The following is a 21,837-nucleotide window of genomic DNA, read 5'->3' on the forward strand; positions in this document are numbered from 1 at the left end:
AAAAGACTTTACTTACCCCAGACAAGGACAATGTATCTCACTGGAATGAAGTACAGGATTATTGTGAATACACACAGGGCTACAATAGCCAGCCAGCTCAGGAATGGGACGGTCCAATTGAATGTACTGGATGAGAAACCAACACAGCAATGTGAGCATGTCATACTGTTCTCAAAGTTCTAAATTAACTTGATTCTAACTCCAGAGTCAGACAACAAATTGAAGATAACCGCAGTTCTCTCTGGTATCGAGAGGCTAACTATAGGAGGCTATCAGGATATGGGTCTTAGATATAAAATCTTGCCATCAACCTCTCCAGATTATATGAGATGAATTCAGGGTCTCAAGGGTTTGTACTCCATGGGAACTCCTTAGTTTAAAAAATATAAAAAGAAATATTGTTTTTCTACTTCTAAAACTACTACTCAATTTCCTTTCGATTCTCCTAGAAGACAATGCCTCTGGGCCTGTCATTCTTTGTTCACAAATCTCTACAACAATTGTTGTGATTCAAAATCTGGACTAGACAATAATTGTACTCCTAAATCTTACACTACTGTGTAAATGCTCTGAACTTTAGAATTCCTCAGAGGAAAATGAACTTCCCACTTCAGCTGTTTCAAATGGAGCTAGAAGTCAGGAAGAAGGGAAGTAGAAGTTAGCCTTGTCTGAATTCAGTTGTCAACATTGCTGTCTCAGAAATACATAGGTAATTAAGGAAGAATAGTGTTTTCTATCCTCCCTATATTATTTCTGGCAAAAAAGAACATGACACATGGTAGATTTGTTGGAAATACTGAAAAGGGGAAGGAAGCTGGAAGAGAGTGATTTCTAACAGGGTTGGCTGATGATCTATCTGGTTTCCATACAGTTGGTGATTGATAACATGGTTGATGAGGGAAGGCTACTAAACTAAGAGATCTGGAGTTACCCTCTAGTGAGGCTTAAAGAAAAGAGCCAAGAAGATGGCAGATCTGTATTCAAATCCTAGATTTTTCTGTGTGATTCACTACCTCAGCTTCCCCTTGTACATGATCAAGACCACTTTCACTAAATGGAGAAAACATGGTTATGGTTGGTAACATGTTTGTGTGATCAAAGTGATATAATTACATCTAAACAACCCCTGGAGAATGAACCCAGCTCTTTATTAGTGAGCAAAGATACAATGACATTTCAGAAAAAAGTGAAATTATATAGGATGTGAGATACAATAACATTTATTTCCTGTTCCTGTATGTAGTCACTTGGGGTAACATTTGCCTGGCACCAGTTTCTGATTCCAGAAAGAATGAGCATAGATTCTTCTATTCTGCACCTCAGCATAAAATAGAGTTGCTCCTCTGCTTTGTGATGCATGGCCTGCTTTGTGCATCTCTCTTGGTCAACCATTTTCTAAAAGATGTTTTATTCTAGTAAAAGAGCCAAACTTGGGTCTGTCTGGTTGTCTTGTTCTGAGCTACTTGGGATCTGGCTTTTCCATCTTTGGTTTCATTCTTTCCATGCCCAGAGGGAGCATCCTGTGACCATCAGCATGGAAAGGAACATGCCCCCACCTTATGGACACATGCAATGCCATGGTTCATGCCTGCTTGTGGAGAGAACAGAAGGCAGAGGGTCTGCTTGCTTCCTTGTGGCTCAGCTCAGAGCCATCCATCACACTACTCCATGTGTGAGGGCACTGGCTCTTCACTCAGATCCTCTGGGCAGCCTCAATGAAACACTCCCTGTGCTCTCCTTATTCCTCTTGGAGTAATGAATGATAATAAATGAGCTAAGTATCCTTCCTAATGAAACAAATGTCAGAAAGAGAGAGAGTGCCCGTTTCTCATCCCATACATTAGAGAATTGGAACCTAGAGTGTGGTCTTCTCCCCCAAATGATAGAATTTAAGAGAGTTTTGGAATTAGTCTTTGGGAATAAGCTCTGGTAATTATAGAGGCTTTTTTTCACTTTGTACATAGAGATAGTGTCTAGATTAGCATTACTTCCCATATGACCTTAATGAAGTTTCTTTCTTAGTATTCAAAGGATTGTTCTGTAGATAAGATGCTCCTATAAGGGGCTGAAGACATAGCATGGAGGTGGGCATTTGCCTTGCATGCAGAAGGACAGTGGTGAGAATCTTGGCATCCCATATAGTCCCCCGGGCCTGCCAGGAGCAATTTTTGATCATAGAGTCAGGAATAACCCCTGAGCACTTCCAAGTGTGACCCCAAAAAACAAAACAAAACAAAACAAAAAGATGCTCCTATAAAAATCACCTGTTCCTATGCTATGTTCTTATACTTCAGCCTGTCTATACCTATGTCTATACCTTGCTTATACATATATAGATATATACATATAAGGTCTATAGAACTACATATACCTACACCTAAATATATACCTATCTCTGTTATGGAAAATTCTAAAAGATTCTTATTTCCCAAGGCTTGTTGACAGCCAGAATTGTACCTTTCAATTGGCCATATTTTCAAGTCAAGCTTCTTTTCTGAGAGATACTATCAATCAGTGTTACACAGAATAGCTCTTTAAGTATCTCAGAGTAAACCCAGGGCTTTTGGTATAAACAAGATGCTTTTTGTCAGGTATCAACACAGAATACCTCAGAAAAAGGTCAACACTTAATAGGACAATGCCCCATTTAGGATTTCATACTATGCTTCAGTGGATAGGATTTGGAAGACAAGGGAACTTAACTAAAAATGAAAATAACACACAGAGGACAAAGAACAAGATATGGGAATCTGTTATAAGAAGCCTGAGATTGTTATTTAGATGTGCATTTGGATTGAAAAGGAGGCTGTTCTGTCTAATATGATATAAGGAAATGGAAACTCAGCATCTATGCATATGTGGAAAAGTATTAAGCAAGAAATTATACAAAATAAAATGCATTATCCCTTGAAACAAGAAAGGAACCAGATGAATGACTCACACCTTTAGTTTAAATAATTTACTCCTCTAAAATTCTGTGTAAGCCAAAGATTCCAAATCTGCACTGCACTTTTAGTTATGAATAATAAACAATGAATAGATATATGACAATAGAAAAATATAGGCTTATCTATATATAGATATACAACTCCCATATTGAATAGACCATTCAGCAATCATTATATAGGCCAATTTTCACATAATTTACTAGTATGATAATTTAGTATATTTTCCTGACAGTCAACTATAAATTCAGCTTATTATAATTAATTCTTAAGTATATTAGTAAAACATAAAAATATAAAATTAAGAATATAAGTTTCTTAGAGCTGGCAAAGTACCCTGTAATAGAACATATGTTTTGCATATGCGAGACTCAGGGTTCAATCCCCAGTATCACAGAAAATCAATGAAAAAAAAGAAAATGTATCTGAGGGAAACTGGGGATACTGATGGCAGGAAATGCACACTGGTGAAGGTTGCTGTACATTATATGACTATAATTCAATCCTGAACAACTTTATCTGTGGAAAAAAATAACTGTATTATGAATAATAATCTTATAACAGTAGTGTTTAAATAAAAATTAAAAAGAAAAGAATGTAAATGCCTTATTTATTTTACATTATCTTTCCTGTATTTTAAAAAATTCAGTAAATGGATTATTTTAATTACAAAATTCTATGTGTTTTCTAAATGGCAAAGCACTAATGTATTTCATATACAATTATTATCATATCTACTTAAAGATATAAACTTGAAAGAGCATATTTTAAAATCAATTTAAAATTTGGAGCGACAGTAAAAATGTAAATGGAACAATAATAAACCAGGAATGTGACCTGAAATCCTTCAGTTTGGCTGACTGTGTTTTCTATCACAATGTTATATATCTTTCAAGAACAAAGTCTTTCCGTTTGAAACATGCTAAAATTTAGGACAGCATCATTCCTTCAACTAAAAGTATGATTTCTTTCCAACCAATATGTTCTGAAATTTAGGGAAGAACTTGACAGACCTTTCAGAAAACCAAAGACTGGCAGAAAACAAAGTCAATAATGATGAAATGAAGCAGTAGATCTCCCAGAAGGAGTGTCCCCTGCCAAAAGGAATGTGGCATTTCACCCTCCAAGAAACAAATGGACAATGTGTCCCCCAGGCGGCCAGGGCTCACGTGTCAGCATCACTCACTTCTTTATCCTTTCGCCAAAGGAAGCCACTTCATCAAGGATGTTCTGGACACTGATACATACCTCCTGGATGGCATAGATCTTATTTATAAATCCTTTTTTTTCACTGTCCTAAAACATAAACAAGAGAGAGAAAGAGAGTAGGGAATTATGTAAATACAGGTATTCAGTGTTAAACTTCTTTGAATTACTACTGAGTTTCAGTTTTTAAACCTAAAATTGATCTCTGCATGTCCATATAGTCATATATGATTTGGACATAGGAAGAAGGAGGAGAAAACAGTAGTTGATATCATGGCCTTGTATTCTATAAAGGTGATCTCAGAGCAAAAACACAGATTCTATTGCTCTTGCCATGATGAACAAAACATCTGACTCAGGAGTAGAGGAAAGTATAAAAATTAAATGTTAGAGTTCAGAATGACCAAATCTGGGCTCTCTACTGGCCTTTTCCCCCCATCATGAATCTCTACTTGGAGACCCAGGTTTTTTTTTTTTGAGCCCCACCAATTATAGGCCTAAGTTGTTCAAGGATCCAAATATTTAAATAGAGAATTTTGGGTTCAGATGAAAAGTCCAACAGTCAGAGAGATAGTACAGGGATTAAGGCAATTGCTTGCATACAGCCAACCCTGGTTCAATACTTGTTGCACTTTAGGTTCTCCTCAGCACCTTTAGAAGTGATACTTGAGTACTAGACAGAAATAAATCCTAAGCACTTCTGGGTGTGACCCTGATCCCCAAACAAAAATAAGTGAGAAGACCTGTAAGTAATTAAACAACTGACCAAAATAGGGGCCAAAGTAATAGTACAATGGGTAAGGCCCTTCCCTTGCATGAGGCAAACCTGGGTTCAATCCTTTCAAGCATATATGGTCCCCATGCCTTACCAGAAGTGATCCCTGAGCACAAAGCCAAAAGTAACATCTGAGCATTTCCAGGTATGGCCCCAAACAAAATAATAAACAAAAGTTGGCTAAATCCATTAGTGGCTACATCTTTGTAGCTTTACAGACTGGTTTAGAAAGCCCAGCCCCTCCTAAGAATAATAACCATCTACTCTGGAAAGTAGTGTGTTCTGGTAGGTTTCCCCTTCTTTGTGTTTAGTTCTTAATTTTAATTCCTTAATTTGTGCTGGATTTAAGTGAAGCTGATGTGCTCCTGGAAATGGGTAGGTGGACGTAAGCAGAAACCACCTGGAGTGGGTGAGCCTGGGGACAATGTGCACATTTTGTAGTTTTAGACTCAGAGGAAGAAATAGTGGTGGCCTTTCACGAAGGAAAATTTTGCTTAGTAGCCTGGCATCACAGACATTTGCCTAGGCTGTTTGTGGAGACCATCCAACCCTGATTCCATGACTCCATTCTTCCATGCCAGCTTGAATATCTATGGAAATGCGGCTCCAATTTCATTACTTTAACTTCTTGGAACACTTGCACTCTGTGCCAGAACACTTGAGACCTCATGTGGCAGTCGGTGCTTGCTAAAAGCAGCCAGGAAGCTAGAATAATAATGTCGTCATGTTGCACATTTACATACTGACTTTGATTTTGGGAGAGTCTAAAGTACTTTCACTGTGAACACTTGGCTGAGGCTGGCATGCTGCCATCTTAGAAACAGAGGGTCCATGAATGACAGGTGTGTGTGAGCATTCTTCAAGGACAACAGGGTACAGTGGCACCGAGGACACAGAAGCCAGTTTAAAACCTGATCTTTAAGTCTCTGTTCCTGAGTGCCTTCACTTTCATTTTCATTCTCATGGGAGGTACTGTCTCCATTATTCGTCTTGCTTTTAGGCCCAAGTGGATTGTTCCAGAATGAGATAGATTGAAATGTGTAAGGCACAAAATATAAGGACCAAGTAAAGTATTTCTTTGGTGTTCACTGTCTTCCCAAAATGTCTTTACATCATTACAGACAAGGTTGTATCAATTTCTTATATTTTTAGCCATCCATAGACTAAAACAAAGTATGTATGTTAGCGCATACTTTCTAATAAAATGGATAACTGGTGGAAGCTTCTAGTTTTATAGCTATCTAGTTGGTCTTCTCTAATAATTTCCATGGCTTTCAGTGCTTTCTCCCAAGAATAAGCTATGTACATTTATGTTTATGAAGTAAAGTGTCTTATAAACATTTTTCTACATATAGAATAAATCAAGCTAAAAATAAAGGATGCTTATTATACAATGGAAGTTCGTTGAGATTATAATGTCTTACCACTTCAAAATTATGTGAAAACTATCTTTAAGACCAGGGCCCGGAGAGAGCACAGCGGCGTTTGCTTTGCAAGCAGCCGATCCAGGACCAAAGGTGGTTGGTTCGAATCCCGGTGTCCCATATGGTCCCCCGTGCCTGCCAGGAGCTATTTCTGAGCGGACAGCCAGGAGTAACCCCTGAGCAACACTGGGTGGCCCAAAAATCAAAAAAAAAAAAAAAAAAAAAAAAAGACCAGCTGTAAAAATACTTAGGCATGATCATAACAAGAATTGTATAGAATCTATATAAGATATACTGATTTTCTACATTTGAACATTGAATATTAAAAGAATGTAATTTATTCCAGCTGAACATATAGATTTAATCAAGAAAATGTTATGTATTTACAGTGTAGTGAAATAGGTGGAGAGTGAAATGGAGAGTTGAAAACTTTTTAAGAGCTTATATTTTAGTTGAGAAGAATAAGTATCACTTATGCATTTTTGCAAAAGATAAAATATGAGCAGATATTTATTGCATCAGCTATTTTAGTAATTAACATATGCACAATGAGTATTAAAAAAGACTAGTGTAAGTTCAAATACTAACAGAAATTCAACAAAAAGAATAAAGTTTTGTTAGCTATTGGGGGAAATTATGTCAAATCTTACCTTAGTAAACCCTCCAATTTGTTTGAGATAGCCCAAATCTATTTCAGTATTTACCTTAAAGAGCTCCAAATACATTCTTAATAAATTTTAAAAAACTAAAAGTGAATTATAAAAAATGGAAGAAAATACAGATAATTCCTGACCTTGGGATTAGAATGATTTTTCTAAAAACACCTGGGTAAGAAAATCACTAAAGAAGACTAGAGAATAAATAGTATGGTAGCTTAGAGAACGTGACTTGCAAGTGTTAGTTCATGAGTTCAGATCTTCAGTGTACACATGCATTGAGCTTGAGCCTGGCAGCTTTGCTTTCTGCCATCTTGGGTGCCACTGACAATTTCTGGCAGTGCTCAAATCAGATGAATTATTCCTATGGGTAAGGCTCACAGCAAGCACTAGACTAGACAGATTTGTGAGCTCTACAGCCAGAGGTATGCCCTTTGGTTAATATAATTGTTAGCATTGCCATGATCAGAGAGACAAAAGCCAAACCATAATTTTTGTGTCTCAACTAAGTGTTATCCCTGTGCAAGAAGAACAGCTAAAGGAGTGTGACCCTCATTGAGAACTGTGATGCTATGTAAGAACCACTACCTGAGGTATGACCTCCAGCCACTGCTAAAGTTAGAATGTAAGAGCACTATAGCCAGGCATGAGCCGGAGGTCATTGCAACAAACATCAACAATGAAGAAAAGGTATAAAGGTATATGGGGCAAAATAAAAAAAATTACAAAGTAAACGATAGCAAAAGTAATATAAAATAAAATAATGTATTGGGGCCAGAACAGTCGTAGTACAGCATATAGTACAGCATGTAGGCCTTGCTTGTGGCCAACCTAAGCTTGATTCTGGGCACCACTTATGGTTCCCAAGCCCTGCCATGAGAGATCCCTGAGTACAGAGCCAGAAGTAAATCCTGAGTATAGCCAGGTATGACCCTCCCACCAAAACAAACAAATCTAAAATAAAACAAAATAAGAATAAAAAATTAAAATTACTACATCAAAAGTCAAAATACACTAAAATCTAAATGGGCAAAAATGTAGGGTAATGACAAATTATGATTTATGATTTTTGACAAACATTTAAAACTCTTTTCATTGGAACTTCATTTACTAGGGAAAAGTTATGAACATGTTGGGAGGAGTTAATTATTGTACCTATAGTGGTTGTTAAATAAAAATATTTGAAAAGGGGCTAGAAACAATGGATAAGGCATGTCTTGCATGTGACAAGTTGGGTTTGATCACCTAAATTTACTTAATATTCTCCTTAATATATTATTCTGCCTATAAAGCTCTCAGATCCTTTCCAGAGAAGACAAAAAAACAACAACAACTTGGAAACAATTAGAAAGTTCTAGTGTAGATATCATTAGCAGCCTTAAGCTCATCTTTCAGTTAAAGAAAAGAACGTAACAAAATATAAAATCCATAAATTTGATTTGAAGGTGTGACTGACAGATGTGTTAAAGTCACCAGATTTAATATCTAAGTGTTACAGATGTGTTAATAGTATAGCGTCCAAATATAAGTGTAGGAATTTCATTAATAAGAGGTGTCATTTGATGATGGAGAGATAGTACAGGGGTGAAGGTGATTGTCTTACATACAACTGAACCTCATTTAATTTTTGGTACCATTTATGTTTTGCCAAGCATGGTCAGGAGTGATCCCTAAGTGCAGATCTAGGAGTTATTCTTGTGCTCAACTAGATGTGCACTCCCCATGCTGTACACCCTAGATATGTTGTTTAGGGCTGATGATGTGAGTCAGTAATACAGTGCATGCCTTGCATATATAGAATCCTGGGCTTGAGTTTTAGCACCCTATAGACCCTGCCCAAAAGAAAGAGACCCTTATATTAAAATATGTCATTTAAGGATTTTATAATAGATAGTTTTAAAATTCAAGTGTTGGTGGCAATTATAGTTTTTACAAGTAAATATGCATAACTATTAAGTCAGCCACGTGCAAGACAAACTCCCTTCTGCTGAGTCCCAGAATGAGCACCTACCTGGTTCAATCCATAGCACACCATAGCACACCTGAGACCACTAGAACTAAACCTTGAGTAGAGTGAGGCAGGAATAAGCCCTAAACACAACCAGGTGTAGTTCCCAAACAAAAAAGAGATTAACACGGTCTGGAATGTTGCTAAGTTTTTGGGGAGCAAATAATTTGGGATACATTTTTTATTTTAAAAATATCTATTCATCAAATTTTATATTTCTCCACTGTGGTCTCCAAGCAATGAAGTAATTACTCTTTATATACAGTATATGATCCAAACTGCATTGGGTAATAGTTTTGCTTTGTGCTGCTTTCCAATAATTCACACTTTTTTTCACTAATGTTCAATACTTTATTATTAGAGAATATATTGGTACATTTCTTTTATTGTTTTGGCTTTCTTTTAAAAACCAGCATGGCTGAAAGAATTATCACAGGGTAGTTAATCATTCAAAGGCTCAATAATGACACTGCCCCCACAATGCATTATTAGCGTCCTTTTGAAGATACAAGAAAAATTACCCATAAGACATTTATAAGTATAAACCTAAGAATCTGTGAGATTTTACTATACAACCTTTCCTAATGATTCTATATAATTGTTTAAGAATCTTATTTTAAATAGTTCACAAAATATCAATAACTGCAAAACTTGAAACTGTGATTCTTTCTTATTTACCCATTTTATTCTTATACTGAGACAGAAAGTTAACTACTGGATTCTTTCCAAAGAAGTATCTACATCCAAGCTTGAAGCTATTTAGGAATACCTCAAGACTTAATGAATCACTAAAGGACCTTAAATATTTAGAGAATCCTGTTCATGGATATTCAAACTAAAATGATCAGAGCCTCATGTATTGATTCTGTCATACAGGTAGAAAGAGTCAAAGTATAGACATTAGGTTATCTTAGAATGGGGTTGGTTCCCCCAGGCATCCCACTGCATTCTGCCCTGTCATCACTGCTATCTAGAAAGCAGTCAGCCCTGTTGACATAAAAAAATGAATCTGCTAATTACCTGTGCTATTCTGATCATAGTAAGTATATACTATACGTTCACATCAAAAGTTAATGTTTTTCCACTTTCTAGGATGAGAGGATTTCAAGAGCGTAGAGTGAGGGCCAGTCAGTCTTAAATTAAAACTACAAGTATAAAATGAAAACTAGGCAAATGGTCACTTATTTCCTGGAGGAAGAGCCATGGTTAGCTATCACAGAATTAACTAACAAGGTTAATCATAACTAAGCCTCTTTAAAAAAATATTTATGTCACCAAAAAGTATCTTCTCATTTGTGTAAATTATATTAGAGTTGAAGTTCAGGTTCAAAAAAAAGAATATAAAGAAGAAATTAGCTCTTTCATTTTTGCCATTATTTCTTCTTTTTTCAGATATAGACAAAACTGTACTTCAGCTGGATTTCGAGAATTCTCAGAGTATTCTAGAATTATCACAGAGAGCAGCTTGGCATCTCACAGGGACCCTTGGCTACTGAATCTTCTCTCAGTTCTTGTTATAGCAAACCTTATCCAGGTTTCTCAGTGTTTGGCTCCTTTCTTGATATTAACCTTAAAAATAGATCCTTCCACTGGAACACTGGAGGAGTGTGATATATTTAAGGTTAGGAGATCAAATGTGTACTTTTAAGACAACATTTTTCTTTTAAGGAAAAAAAAACTGCTGTCAAAATGTCTACATTTCAGGGTTATAAAGAACACTGAAGCATAGCGGATAATACATGCAGAACAATTAATAGAATGTCTGTAACATTGTGATACTAATAATACAATATGAATCAATTCTTTAATAATGGATTTGTGTTCTTCATAATGATATGAAAAATTTTAAATATAAGAGACAATTAGCAAATATATGAAGTCTTTTGTGCATGTTTTTTGGTTTTGCTCCAGATAACTTAGTGTTAACTTGTCAGATTTTATTTTACAAAATGATGATAAATTCTTTATAATGGTTGCACTGAGTATACACTTTTTCCCCTCTTCTGCTGACTCTGCACGTGCTTTGGTTTGTTTGTTTATTTTTTTGCAGAATGAGCATTTACCTAAACTAAATTCTTTTGTCCTCTGTTGTAAGGTAGCTTATGCTTTTTGGTACTCACTTTCTACCAGGTAATATTTAGTAAGATTTAGTTGTGCTTTCTATCATACACATGCAGGTAACCTCAACAGTGACTGTAAAGTAACCAATTCTGGAGATAAATATTCTCTGAATTAGCTACATAAACAGGCATTTTTAAAACAGCAGCTTGTTCTTTTCAGGGGTTAGAAAGAAAGCCAAAAAGAAAAAGAAAAAAGAGGAGGGAGACCAAGAAGGAAAAAGGAGAGGAGGAAGAAGAAACTGAGAAAACAGATAGGAAAAAAAAAGGAGTGAAGGGTAAATAATAATTTGAAGGAAAAATACTTTATGGACTTAAGGATGAGGATGAGAAGACAGTGGCTGGGGGTGAATATAAGAAAGGGAGGGGTAATATTTTAGATCAGAAACAAAAAAGGATTAAAAGCCAAGGCAAAAACAAACAAGTGAACCATTGTTAACTTTCAATTAAGCAAAAATAACTGTTTGCAAAAGACTTGAAGTAGTTCATTTTCAGGAAGTATAAATGTAAACATTTCAGAAGGCACCCAAGGATGCAGACTTGTCAAGATGGTGCCTTTCCAAGCACATTTCTTGCTACTCAGAACCCCCCCAGCATGGAGGCCCCAGAGGATACACAAATCTCCCAGTCCTAATGATTAAAAAAAACTCCTTATAACTGTCCTGCTAGTGCTTGAAAGCTCTTAAAAGATTAGGGCTATATATCAATATCAAAACCTTTGACTTAATCTCCTTGCCAGCAGCAGGAAGTGCACTTTCCAGAGAGTGGCTTTATAGATTATCTCAGGCTTTTGTCCTAGAGAACTTCTGCCTTCCATAGCCTCCAAGTGGAAGAGAGAGAGAGAGAGAGAGAGAGAGAGAGAGAGAGAGAGAGAGAGAGAGAGAGAGAGAGAGAGAGAGAGAGAGAGAGAGAGAGAAGAATATTGCTCCAGCAAACCTTGAAAGAAAGCACAATAGAAGCTGCATTTGAGGTTTCAGTCCTTAAGTAACCAGAGAGGAAAATAAGCTATGAGGATAATTTCACCCACACCAATTCAAGTGTTGGGATACAAATTTGTGTACATAGTCAAAATGAACAAAGAGTGGAATGATTTCGAAAATTTGAAAGCAGTGTCAGGATTATGGTGGCCCAGGTTAAGTCACGTGATCTCTTAGAACACATTGGGAAAATTTTTTAAGTTATATAAGGTGTACACCAGATCCCTTCTGGTTAGAATCAGATATTCACAAAGTAGATCACAAGGTAAATAGCTTTTTGCTCCTCTGAGAAATTAAAAGGCGTATCTGAAAAGATGGTAGTGGGATCTAATTTTTCTTATTCTTTCTTAAGGTGTAGTAGTTGGAGCTTGAGTACAGAATACAAGGCAGAAGCATTGGGCTTGCTTTTGGATCCAAAGAGTGGATGTGAGGCTAGTTTGTCTTTATCCTGACAAGTTATTTGTGCTTGTGTGTGCTGATTAACACCTTTTGGAATCACTTATTTTGTTTAGAAATGTGTTTTTATAATATTTAGAGATTAAATGCAGAGCTAAGAGGGCAACTGAAAGTTTAGAGAAAGCTGTGAATGCACCATTATTCTGGATTATCAAAGTCTTATTATGAAGATGATTAGATTTCTGACTAATGGGATCCTTTTCTAAGTATTGTTCAAATGATGGAGAGCATTTCTTTGGTTATGTTTTCTTGAACAACTGAGTTAGCATCACCTGTAAAATGGGAATACTAATGCAAACTTCCTTTGTGATGGCTGTAAAATTAAATGAGTTTGACCCATTTTAAAGCACATATCTCAAAAGTCTGCTCATGGGAATTGCTCAATATATATTAGTCATGAATCTAAACTAGTTGAAGAAACTGAATGTGGAAATTCTGTAATATTTTTCAATGCTACATCTTAGTAAATCTTAATAAAGAAGAAAATATATCTCTCTTATTTTATTCTTATTCTGTACTTAAGAAACTGAGGACCAGTTGCCTAAATACCCAACAAATGTTTACTTCCAATGGATATTCCCTCACCTTTGACCCATTCTCTCGTTCTAATCTGAGATACAGAATTTTACATATGATATTCAGAGCAGAGAATTTGTTTACTATATTCTCCCCTGGGTGCAAGTTACACATTCTCTATAGGCCGGTGTTTATAACACTCACTCAGCACAATGACTCTTTGTTGTGTGATTTCCTCTGTCAGTACTTATGTAGGTAAAACTTCACCTTAGAATCAGTAATCTGTCTTCAACAAGCTTTGTGGCTGCATAGGGATCAGAATTTGTTATATATTTTTTATTTTATATATATGTAGATATATAATCATGTATTAAATATATGGTGTGAAAGCATCAAATTTTCTTTTATAATTTGTTATAAAACAACATTGCTTCTGTACATGTCTCCTGTTTGTAAGGAACTTTTAAATTATTCATCCATTTGGATGGCAGAGAAGGTGGTTCCCACAGTTACAGATGAGGATACTGAAACTTGGAGATGTTAAAATTTCTTTACCAACAGAAATGGGTGCCTGGGACATTAGCCCTTGCCTTGTAACTTAAATAAGGCTCCTTTCAGGTTACTGTCAAAGATCCATCAAGTCACATATGGTATTTCTTCACTACATTGCTTTAGATATTTAAACTTGGCTCGTCCTAAAAACAAACTTCGAGTTATAATCAAATTGTGTGAGAAAAGAATCATATTAGTATTATGAAAACAATGCTCTTTGTGACATCTCCAAAACCAAGTGAGGATTACTTCGTGAAATCCGGAGGCTATTTTTCTTTACAAATATTTTACAAGACAAACTTGTACCTTTCTAAAAAAAGCACATCTGTTGTAAATTACTCCCTTACATAAAGAGAAAGAATCACCATCCTTTCTTCCCATCTGAGTTTAAAAGAGATTTGTTGACATATTCTAAGGCCAGCATAGACAAAACAGCACAGGAAAGAGGAGGCGGTCAGCAGGAGCAGGGCTCAGTTTTGCTTAAACTAATTCCACATGCCCCATGAACCATTAGCTGTTTTTTATTTCCTGCTCAAAGATCTGTAGTGAAAATAATCTGGGGTAGGGAAAAGCTGCACTTATTATTTTTTTCCCCAACAAGATGCTGTGTTAGCAAATAGAACATATGAGCCACCTTCAGCAAACCAAGGTCTTTAATAATCCATTTTTCAAACACTACTGGTATTTCCTTTATGAACAAAGATGGACTGTGACTGGAATCAATTTCATCATTTGTATGGTTGCAATTGCCAAGTTTCTGGAAATAATCACCATTTAAATACTGAAAAAATTTTTTATATAAAGCCAACAACAGTTTTATTGCTATTTAATTTTCATGATTTGTTCTTTTGCTCCAAGTTTTTGGTGTTCTGAGAGGATGACACTGGGGACAGGAAAAATTCTTAAGAACTAATTGAGAAATAAAACAATGTCCAAGTCAAGTTAATAGTCTGCCTTGATAGGAAAAGTAGATTTGCTTCTCTATTGAAGGGATTCCACCCCCCCCCCAGCTTCCCTAAAAGCTGCATAGTGTGACATCATCTATATTTTCAGATCTTGGCATGATGTAGCAAACCAAAAACAGAATTGAGAACTCATTTTCCCCTTATAAAGTCAAGCGGTAGGGCTAATCAATGAATTTCTACAAAACAAGAGTGTGATATTTGTACAAATAAAAGGGCTAGTAAATTTAGAGAAGTGATGCCATCTCTCTCGATTAATGCCATATGCAGCACATACCTGAATAACAATTTCGTGCTCTCTGGGATGTTGCTGATATATGAGGTGGACCTAGTTCCTAAACCCCTTCCTTACTATAGACTAAATCACTATAACAGGTTCATTCTGAAGTCAACCTGGAAGAAAATGCCAAAAGCCCTTTATTGAGCTGATGGTGGTATTGTTATTTACTTAGTTGTGTGGATCACTTCTGAGCTTTCAGTTTATTTGGGGAGGGAATGTAGGAAAGGGCATGAAAAACTTAGGAATCAATTTTTTAAAAGTAGTTCAAATTCTGTATTGGGGTGGCCATTGCTTTCATAGGAAAAAAATAAACCCTTTAAAAATAGTAGTGAGCTGGAGCAATTGTACAATGGTAGGGTGTTTGTCTTGCATGCTGCTGACCAGGGACTGACCTGGGTTTGATCCCCAATATCCCAGAGGGTCCCCTGAGCCTGCCAGGAATGTTTTCTGAACGAAGAGCCAGGAGTAATCTCTGAGCGAGGCCGGGTGTGGCCCCCAAACCAAAAAAATAATAAAATAAAATAAAATAAACAGTAGTCTGTTAGAACTTGAAATTGCTGTATTTTAAATAGAAGAGGATAGGTATGATTTTGGACTACAATGCACTTTTCGGAGCTTATCCTAACTAGGCAGATGAATATTGTCTGTTTAACTCCTGTTGCGCATTTTATGTTGTATAACCTTGTGTGTGTTACTCATTCAGAAGTTCCATTTCTTTACCATTAAGATGGAGATTATATCTACCTGCAAATGTTAGTTTGGGTTTGGAAGAAAATTATGTACATAAAGCAACTGGCATATTTGTAAATATTAAATAAAGTATTTCCTTCTCCTACTTATTTTCTTTCTTCCCAAAGAAGAAAGCAGTTTTTGTTTTGCTTTGTTTTTGTTTGTTTTTGCCCAGCTGCCTTTTCATATTTTCATTTTTTCTATGCATTTGGACTTAGAAGACTTATTATCATTTATTCCATTCTATCCAACATCCACCGTTTTTGCTTTTGGAGTATTTTGTTTTTTGTTTCTGAACCAAACCTGGATATGCTCAGGGCTACTCTTGGTAAAGCTCAGGGGACTTTATGTGGTACTGGAGATTGAGCTGAGCTATGTGCAAGGCAAATAATATATCTCCTGTACTATCTCTCCTCTAGCCACCTCTCCTTTTAAATAGTATTCTGTTTAGTCCATTTTTAAAATTAGTTTATCAGTAATTATGTGTTGAATGCCCATGACATGCAAAGATCTGGGGATAGAGTAATAAACAATACAGCAACAAACATTTATTTAGAAGAAAAATTCAAATAGTAAAAAGTACAGTGGAAAAATCGTAAAATGAAAATAAACAGATCTTGGAAAGGTTTTAAACACTTGAACGCATGCCTGAGATTATGGTAGTCTAATGCAAGACCTTATCTGTCTAGGAAGATCATTGGAGAGATTAAACCAAGGAATTGAGATGCACAGACTGGACAGTGAGTGGGAGTCAGATAGGAGGCAGCTGTTCTTATCAGATAGCCATTCAGGTCAGGAGAATTCTCAATGTTTCAAAAAAAACAAGTCAATAAAGAAAAGTGGCTCTACTGGTGAGAGAAGGACAGAGAATAAAATGGACATACAGAAAGTCAATAGCAGAGAGAGAGATAGCAGGGCCGGAACCGAACTAGATCTCACAGATCCACCCTGACAGGAGCCAGAGCCATACACGTACAGTGCTACAGAGTGGAGCTTTTAGTTCCAAAGGAAACTCTATTCGAGAAAGAACAAACACTGGTCACTGCTCGAAAATGCCTGCAGAGGCAGTGGCAGAAAGTGGGGACAGGAGGAGAAAAAAAGAAGAGGGCAAAAGAGAAGTCCTAGCATTCTGTTTGCTTCTTTTGTTTTACCTGTTTCCTTTTATCTGTTCTCCTAAAATCTTAAGTCTCTTAAATCTAAAATCTTAAACCTCCCCCAAACCGATGTGTTTTGGGGAGAAGGATGGGTACGGATTAACCTGGAAGCAAACAGACAATAACCATAATGAGATCTGAATGACAAGAACCAACTAAATAGGAGAATGAATCAGGGAATATTTCCCTCTGGAGAAGTCTGTTTTTCTCTCATGAACACTTATCTCTATTTCCTTTTCTCTCCTATCACACTTCCCTAAGTAACTTTATTTAAATAAAAACAATTTTGCTTTGCTAAAAAGAAAAAGTGCCTAGAACCTGCCAGCCAGGTGTAGGGAGGAGAGACATAGGATGCTAGGAGAAAAGCAGTGCTACAGCGAGTCTGAAATCCCAGATATTGCAACAGGATCAATATTTTAAGCACAATGTTAAGTCACTGGAGAGTTTAACCCAGGGAAATAGCAACATAACTCACATTTTGAAAGACTACATAAGGCTGGAGAGATGGTAGCTAATAAGGTGCACACCAGGCATGTGGCCAACACCATCTAGATCAACTGCACCAAATGGTCCCCTGGGCATCACTAATGTTATCCTGGAGGCCCTCAAGCACTACCAGGTGAGGCCTGAGCCTCACCTTGCAATGAATTCTGGCCAGGATAGTGTGCAAGAGTATGCTAGCTTTAAGCAGAGTGGGGGCATTTTCGAAATAATTAAAGACAAATTGACATCTAGAAGATGATACAAAAAGAAATAGAACTATATACATTTTGAACAACAAATAAGGTTGGGTTTATTCGAATGAAGAAGAGTAGAGCAACAAGCATAGGGGAAAAAATTAGATGAAGAGCTGCATTTGAGCCTTGATAGAACGTAAGATTCCTGTTGGCTATCCAGAAAGTGATAGCAGAAGTGAATGATTATATGAGTCAGGGCTGGTGGCCCAGAATGGAAGATCCTGAGAGTCCCGAATATAGAAATTATCAGGGAAAGAACAGAGAGGGACAGGGAGCCGTGCCACAGAGCCTAAGGCACAAGGTAACTTAGCTGCTGAGTAAATGTAAGTTACCTACAAAGACAACTGGAAAAGATTGAGGCAGAGAGAAAATGAGGAGGAGGCATCAAGTATCTTCAAATGCAAAAAAAAAAAAAAAGTGTTTCAAGGAGGAAGAGGTCACCTCTGAAGCTCTGAGAGGGCAAGAAAAACTAGCGGATTTGGGTAGACAGCTTACTGACAAAAGCAATTTTAACTATGGGGTGTGCTCACATGCAGACATGTGATGTGTGTGTGTGTGTGTGTGTGTGTGTGTGTGTGTGTATGTTAGACTACTTAAGGAAAGGATCAGATAATGCGAGCATAATGCTGACACTGATTAGAGACACCTCTCTCCACAAGGTTTTCTGTGAAGGGATGCCAAAAAGTGAGAGGATAGTGGAGAGTATTGGCCCAAGAAGTTTTCTTCCAGATGACAAATGCAGTCTTAGTACTTGATTTATGAACTACAGTTTAAATAGGTGTCAGGTGATTTATATTCACATTCAAGTTTCAGTAAAGGGGCCTAGTGTATGACCCCTTGATAGAACATTGGCTTAGCATGTGTGAAGCCCTAAATTCAATCCCCAGTACCTCATAGTCCTCTAGCATCTTGGATTGTGAGTACTGACAGGTGTAGTCTATTCTTTCTGCCTCCCCATTCTATCCCCCCAAAAGAAGTTATACTAAGTTTATGGATGAGCATCATATTTACCTGCTTTTGGGATATTATAGCAGTAGTTCCCAAGCTGATTACACCTGAGAACTTGTACCTGTATGAACCTTGGCCAGCCACATGTGGAACTAGCAGTTAATAACTAACAAATACCAGTCATTTTTGATCTCTGGTCTTTAGAAAGTTGCTGGCCCACAAGTGTAAGAAAACCGAAAACTTCTGATCTAGAAAAGAAGAGAAAGGAACCTTGCACAAAAGAGATAATTAACTGTAGAAAAATCTGTTTGCCAACTAATAGAACAGAGCTCTGGGAAGGAGAGAAGCAGAACCCTGTTCCTTGGGGCCCAGATGAAAGATAAAAGAGCGGCACAGAGGAAGTCGTTCTGAGATACTGCAGTAGAATAATGCGAAGGTGTCAGAGTTCCCAGTCACCTCGGTTTTCTCAGTGATGCAAGAGGCAAAAATCATTAGACAAGAGCTAGAGTAGTGGCTGGTGGAGGAGGTGGCAGAGACAGGTGGGAAGTGTCTTTTTAGTGGGAAATATATTGTTCTCAAGATTGTTCTCTGGCCCTGTAAGGTGATTCAATACCAGCTCTGCACATCTGGCTCGCTATTGATTTTGCATTTCACTCTTTCACTGCCTCCATAAAATGAATTTTATTTATCTTGCCTAGCCAGTCTTTCACTAACACCCTTTTTGAAAGCTTAAAAGGACACCCTATTACCTCACTGTCAAAAAGTCAAGGGAGTGTTGTGTTCAACAGTCATGATTTTATCCTACCCAGAGGAAGAATGACCCATCTAGGTACAATCATACTTTCTGATTTACAATAATACACTCTTGAAACTTATGTATGTTACAATGCAATGTTACTTCTCCCTTAAGTGGATATTCTGGGTGGACTTTACCTCAGTCATGTTTGTGCTGGTGATATCAGGCTCAAAGAAAAGGAGGAGAGAAAGAATTTTTGATAAGTTGAAAAGAAAGTGCTGCCTATGTGCTGCTACATGTCAGGTGATGATGCAAAGGCAAGTTTCTAAGCAAAGCCCTGTATGGGAAGAAGCTCATTGGATATATCACAGAAGCAGACATTTTAATACGGCTAGCTGTGAGTTGTACTCCTCTGCACTCTGCTACTTGACCAATTGTAAATGTTTTAGATAGAAATTGGAAATAGGTACATACAGTCATTCAGGAACCTTTATCATGAAATCCAAACTACTTCCAGTACTGGATCACATAGTTCCTGTGAGCAATCCTAGTCAATGAAACACCTGTGCATGGATACAACTTTTAGGATAATTTGACCACTGTGCTGTTTTTTTATGGGTACCAGACCTAAGAGGTAGTTAGAAAACAGTACCACTATCTATATGTGAAAAATGCAAAAATAAATTCTCCAATAAGAAGGAATTGGGGAACAGTGCTACTGGCAAAAGGGAATGATCAACTCAGTTCTTTTCCTGGTGTATTCATTCAAGAAAGACAAAAAAAAAGTTATTTCTGGTATATTGTTGACCTTAAAGCCCCCAGCTGAAAATCCAAGTGTATCTTCTGATACAAAATTGAACTAAAGCAGTCCTTTGGTGTCCTGATGAGATTGATTCTAGGCTCCTCCTGGCCCCATTTAAAACCTGAGGATGCTCACATTCCTTTTTTTTTAATTAATAACTTTATTTAAACACCTTGATTACAAATACTATTGTAGTTGGGTTTAAGTCATGTAAAGAACACCCCCCTTCACCAGTGCAACATTCCCATCACCAATGTCCCAAATCTCCCTTCTCCCCACCCTACTCCCACCTGCACTTGAGATAGGCTTTCTACTTCCCTCATTCATTCACATTGTTATGATAGTTCTCATTGTAGTTATTTCTCTAACTGTACTCATCCCTCTTTTTGGGATGTTCACATTCTTGATAATGAATCACGTATGTGGGCTGTACAGCTGCTAGTTAAAATCACCAACAAGCATGGTGAACCAGCAAAGATAGAACTCATTCTTAACTTCCTGCTTTTGGCGACTTTTGGGCATATCCACCAGTATGAATGACATCTGCTATTTGAGCCAAACCACTACTACACAGAAATACAAATAGAAGCACCACTCACAAAGGACAGGTAGCTGAGGAAAACAAAGATTATATAATTATTTGTCATTTAGCAAAAACAATACAAAACAACAACAACAACAAAAACTTCTCTTTATTAATCTAAACACCAATATTTTTTTCTAATTTCTTCGTTCTTTTTTTGGGGGGTGGGTGGGTGGGTGGGTAACACACAGCAGAGCCCAGGAGTTACTGTGCTCAGAAATTGCTCTAGCTCAGGGGACCATATGTATGCCAGGGATCGAACCCATGTCCATCCTGGGTCAGCCTCGTGTAAGGCAAAAATGCCCTACCGCTGTGCTACCACTCCGGCCCCTTAATTTCTGCATTCTTTCTTTTATTCTGAGAACCATTTAAATACGTGTTTTTAAAAGAGAAGTAAATGAACATTTTAAAATTCCTTTAAGATGATTAAAGATAACCAACGTAGTAATTAAAAAGAAAAGAGGAATTTACAAAAGCAACTTTAAGGTCAGGTGTGGAAAAGCCATCTAGTGGCAAACACTGATGAGTCTAAGTCTCATCAGTGAAGAAATAAATTTGTCTTTAATGACATTTAAGAAAACTTCTCTGAGATATTAAAATACAGAATCAACTCATTACAAAATCAACAAAAAAGACTAACTGACAAGAAATCTTACTTTGTGTTTTTAATCTTTTTTATTTTTTTTGACCAAACCCGGGGTACTCAAAGTTTACTCATGGCTGTACTCAAGGATTACTCCAGGTAGTTATAATGGGATCGATTGTATGCAGTGCCAAGGAATCTAACTGGGATTGACAATATGTAAAGGAGACATTTTTAGCCCATATCTCTCCAGTGTGTAGGCAATATTTTCTTAACTTCTAATTTTTATAGTTTTTCCAATATTCTATTAGTTTGACTAAGCAAGTGAATTCTTACAATTGCTTAAAGATTAATATTGCTTAAAATACTGATGCTTGCATATTACAATTGTATACCTATAATATTTAAAGTTGAATTTCTCATACTTTATAGTGATTTTTACCTTCTCCAAACATGACAAGTTCGACTTCTCATTTACTTTTTCAGTTAAGCAAGCTCAGAGTGTGCAACACATTAAACATTTGGAATAGACATTGGAAAATAATTTTATGAAATTTGTATTTAAAATATTTAATGGAATTGAAGTCAGAGAGCAAGGAGGAGCTGAGAATTTTCCATTAAAACTCCTGTTTTATCTTATTTTCAAGAATTATATGAGTGATGTGGAATTTCTTAGGGCTAGAAGGTGGAC

The 21,837-nt window shown here is 36.8% G+C and overlaps 1 protein-coding gene across 1 annotated transcript in view; it reads right to left on the minus strand.

The window, feature by feature from the left end:
• MCTP1 (multiple C2 and transmembrane domain containing 1) overlaps positions 1-21,837 on the minus strand; it is a 397,320-nt gene that overhangs the window by 17,735 nt on the left and 357,748 nt on the right. Inside the window, exons 19-20 of the mRNA XM_049769129.1 lie at positions 4,132-4,241; positions 17-126 (exon numbers count right to left, since the gene is read on the minus strand). Coding sequence (XP_049625086.1) covers positions 17-126; positions 4,132-4,241 — 220 coding nt within the window. The remainder of the gene's footprint in view (positions 1-16; positions 127-4,131; positions 4,242-21,837) is intronic.

Source organism: Suncus etruscus, chromosome 2 (assembly GCF_024139225.1).
Source record: "Suncus etruscus isolate mSunEtr1 chromosome 2, mSunEtr1.pri.cur, whole genome shotgun sequence".
Lineage (NCBI taxonomy): Eukaryota > Metazoa > Chordata > Mammalia > Eulipotyphla > Soricidae > Suncus > Suncus etruscus.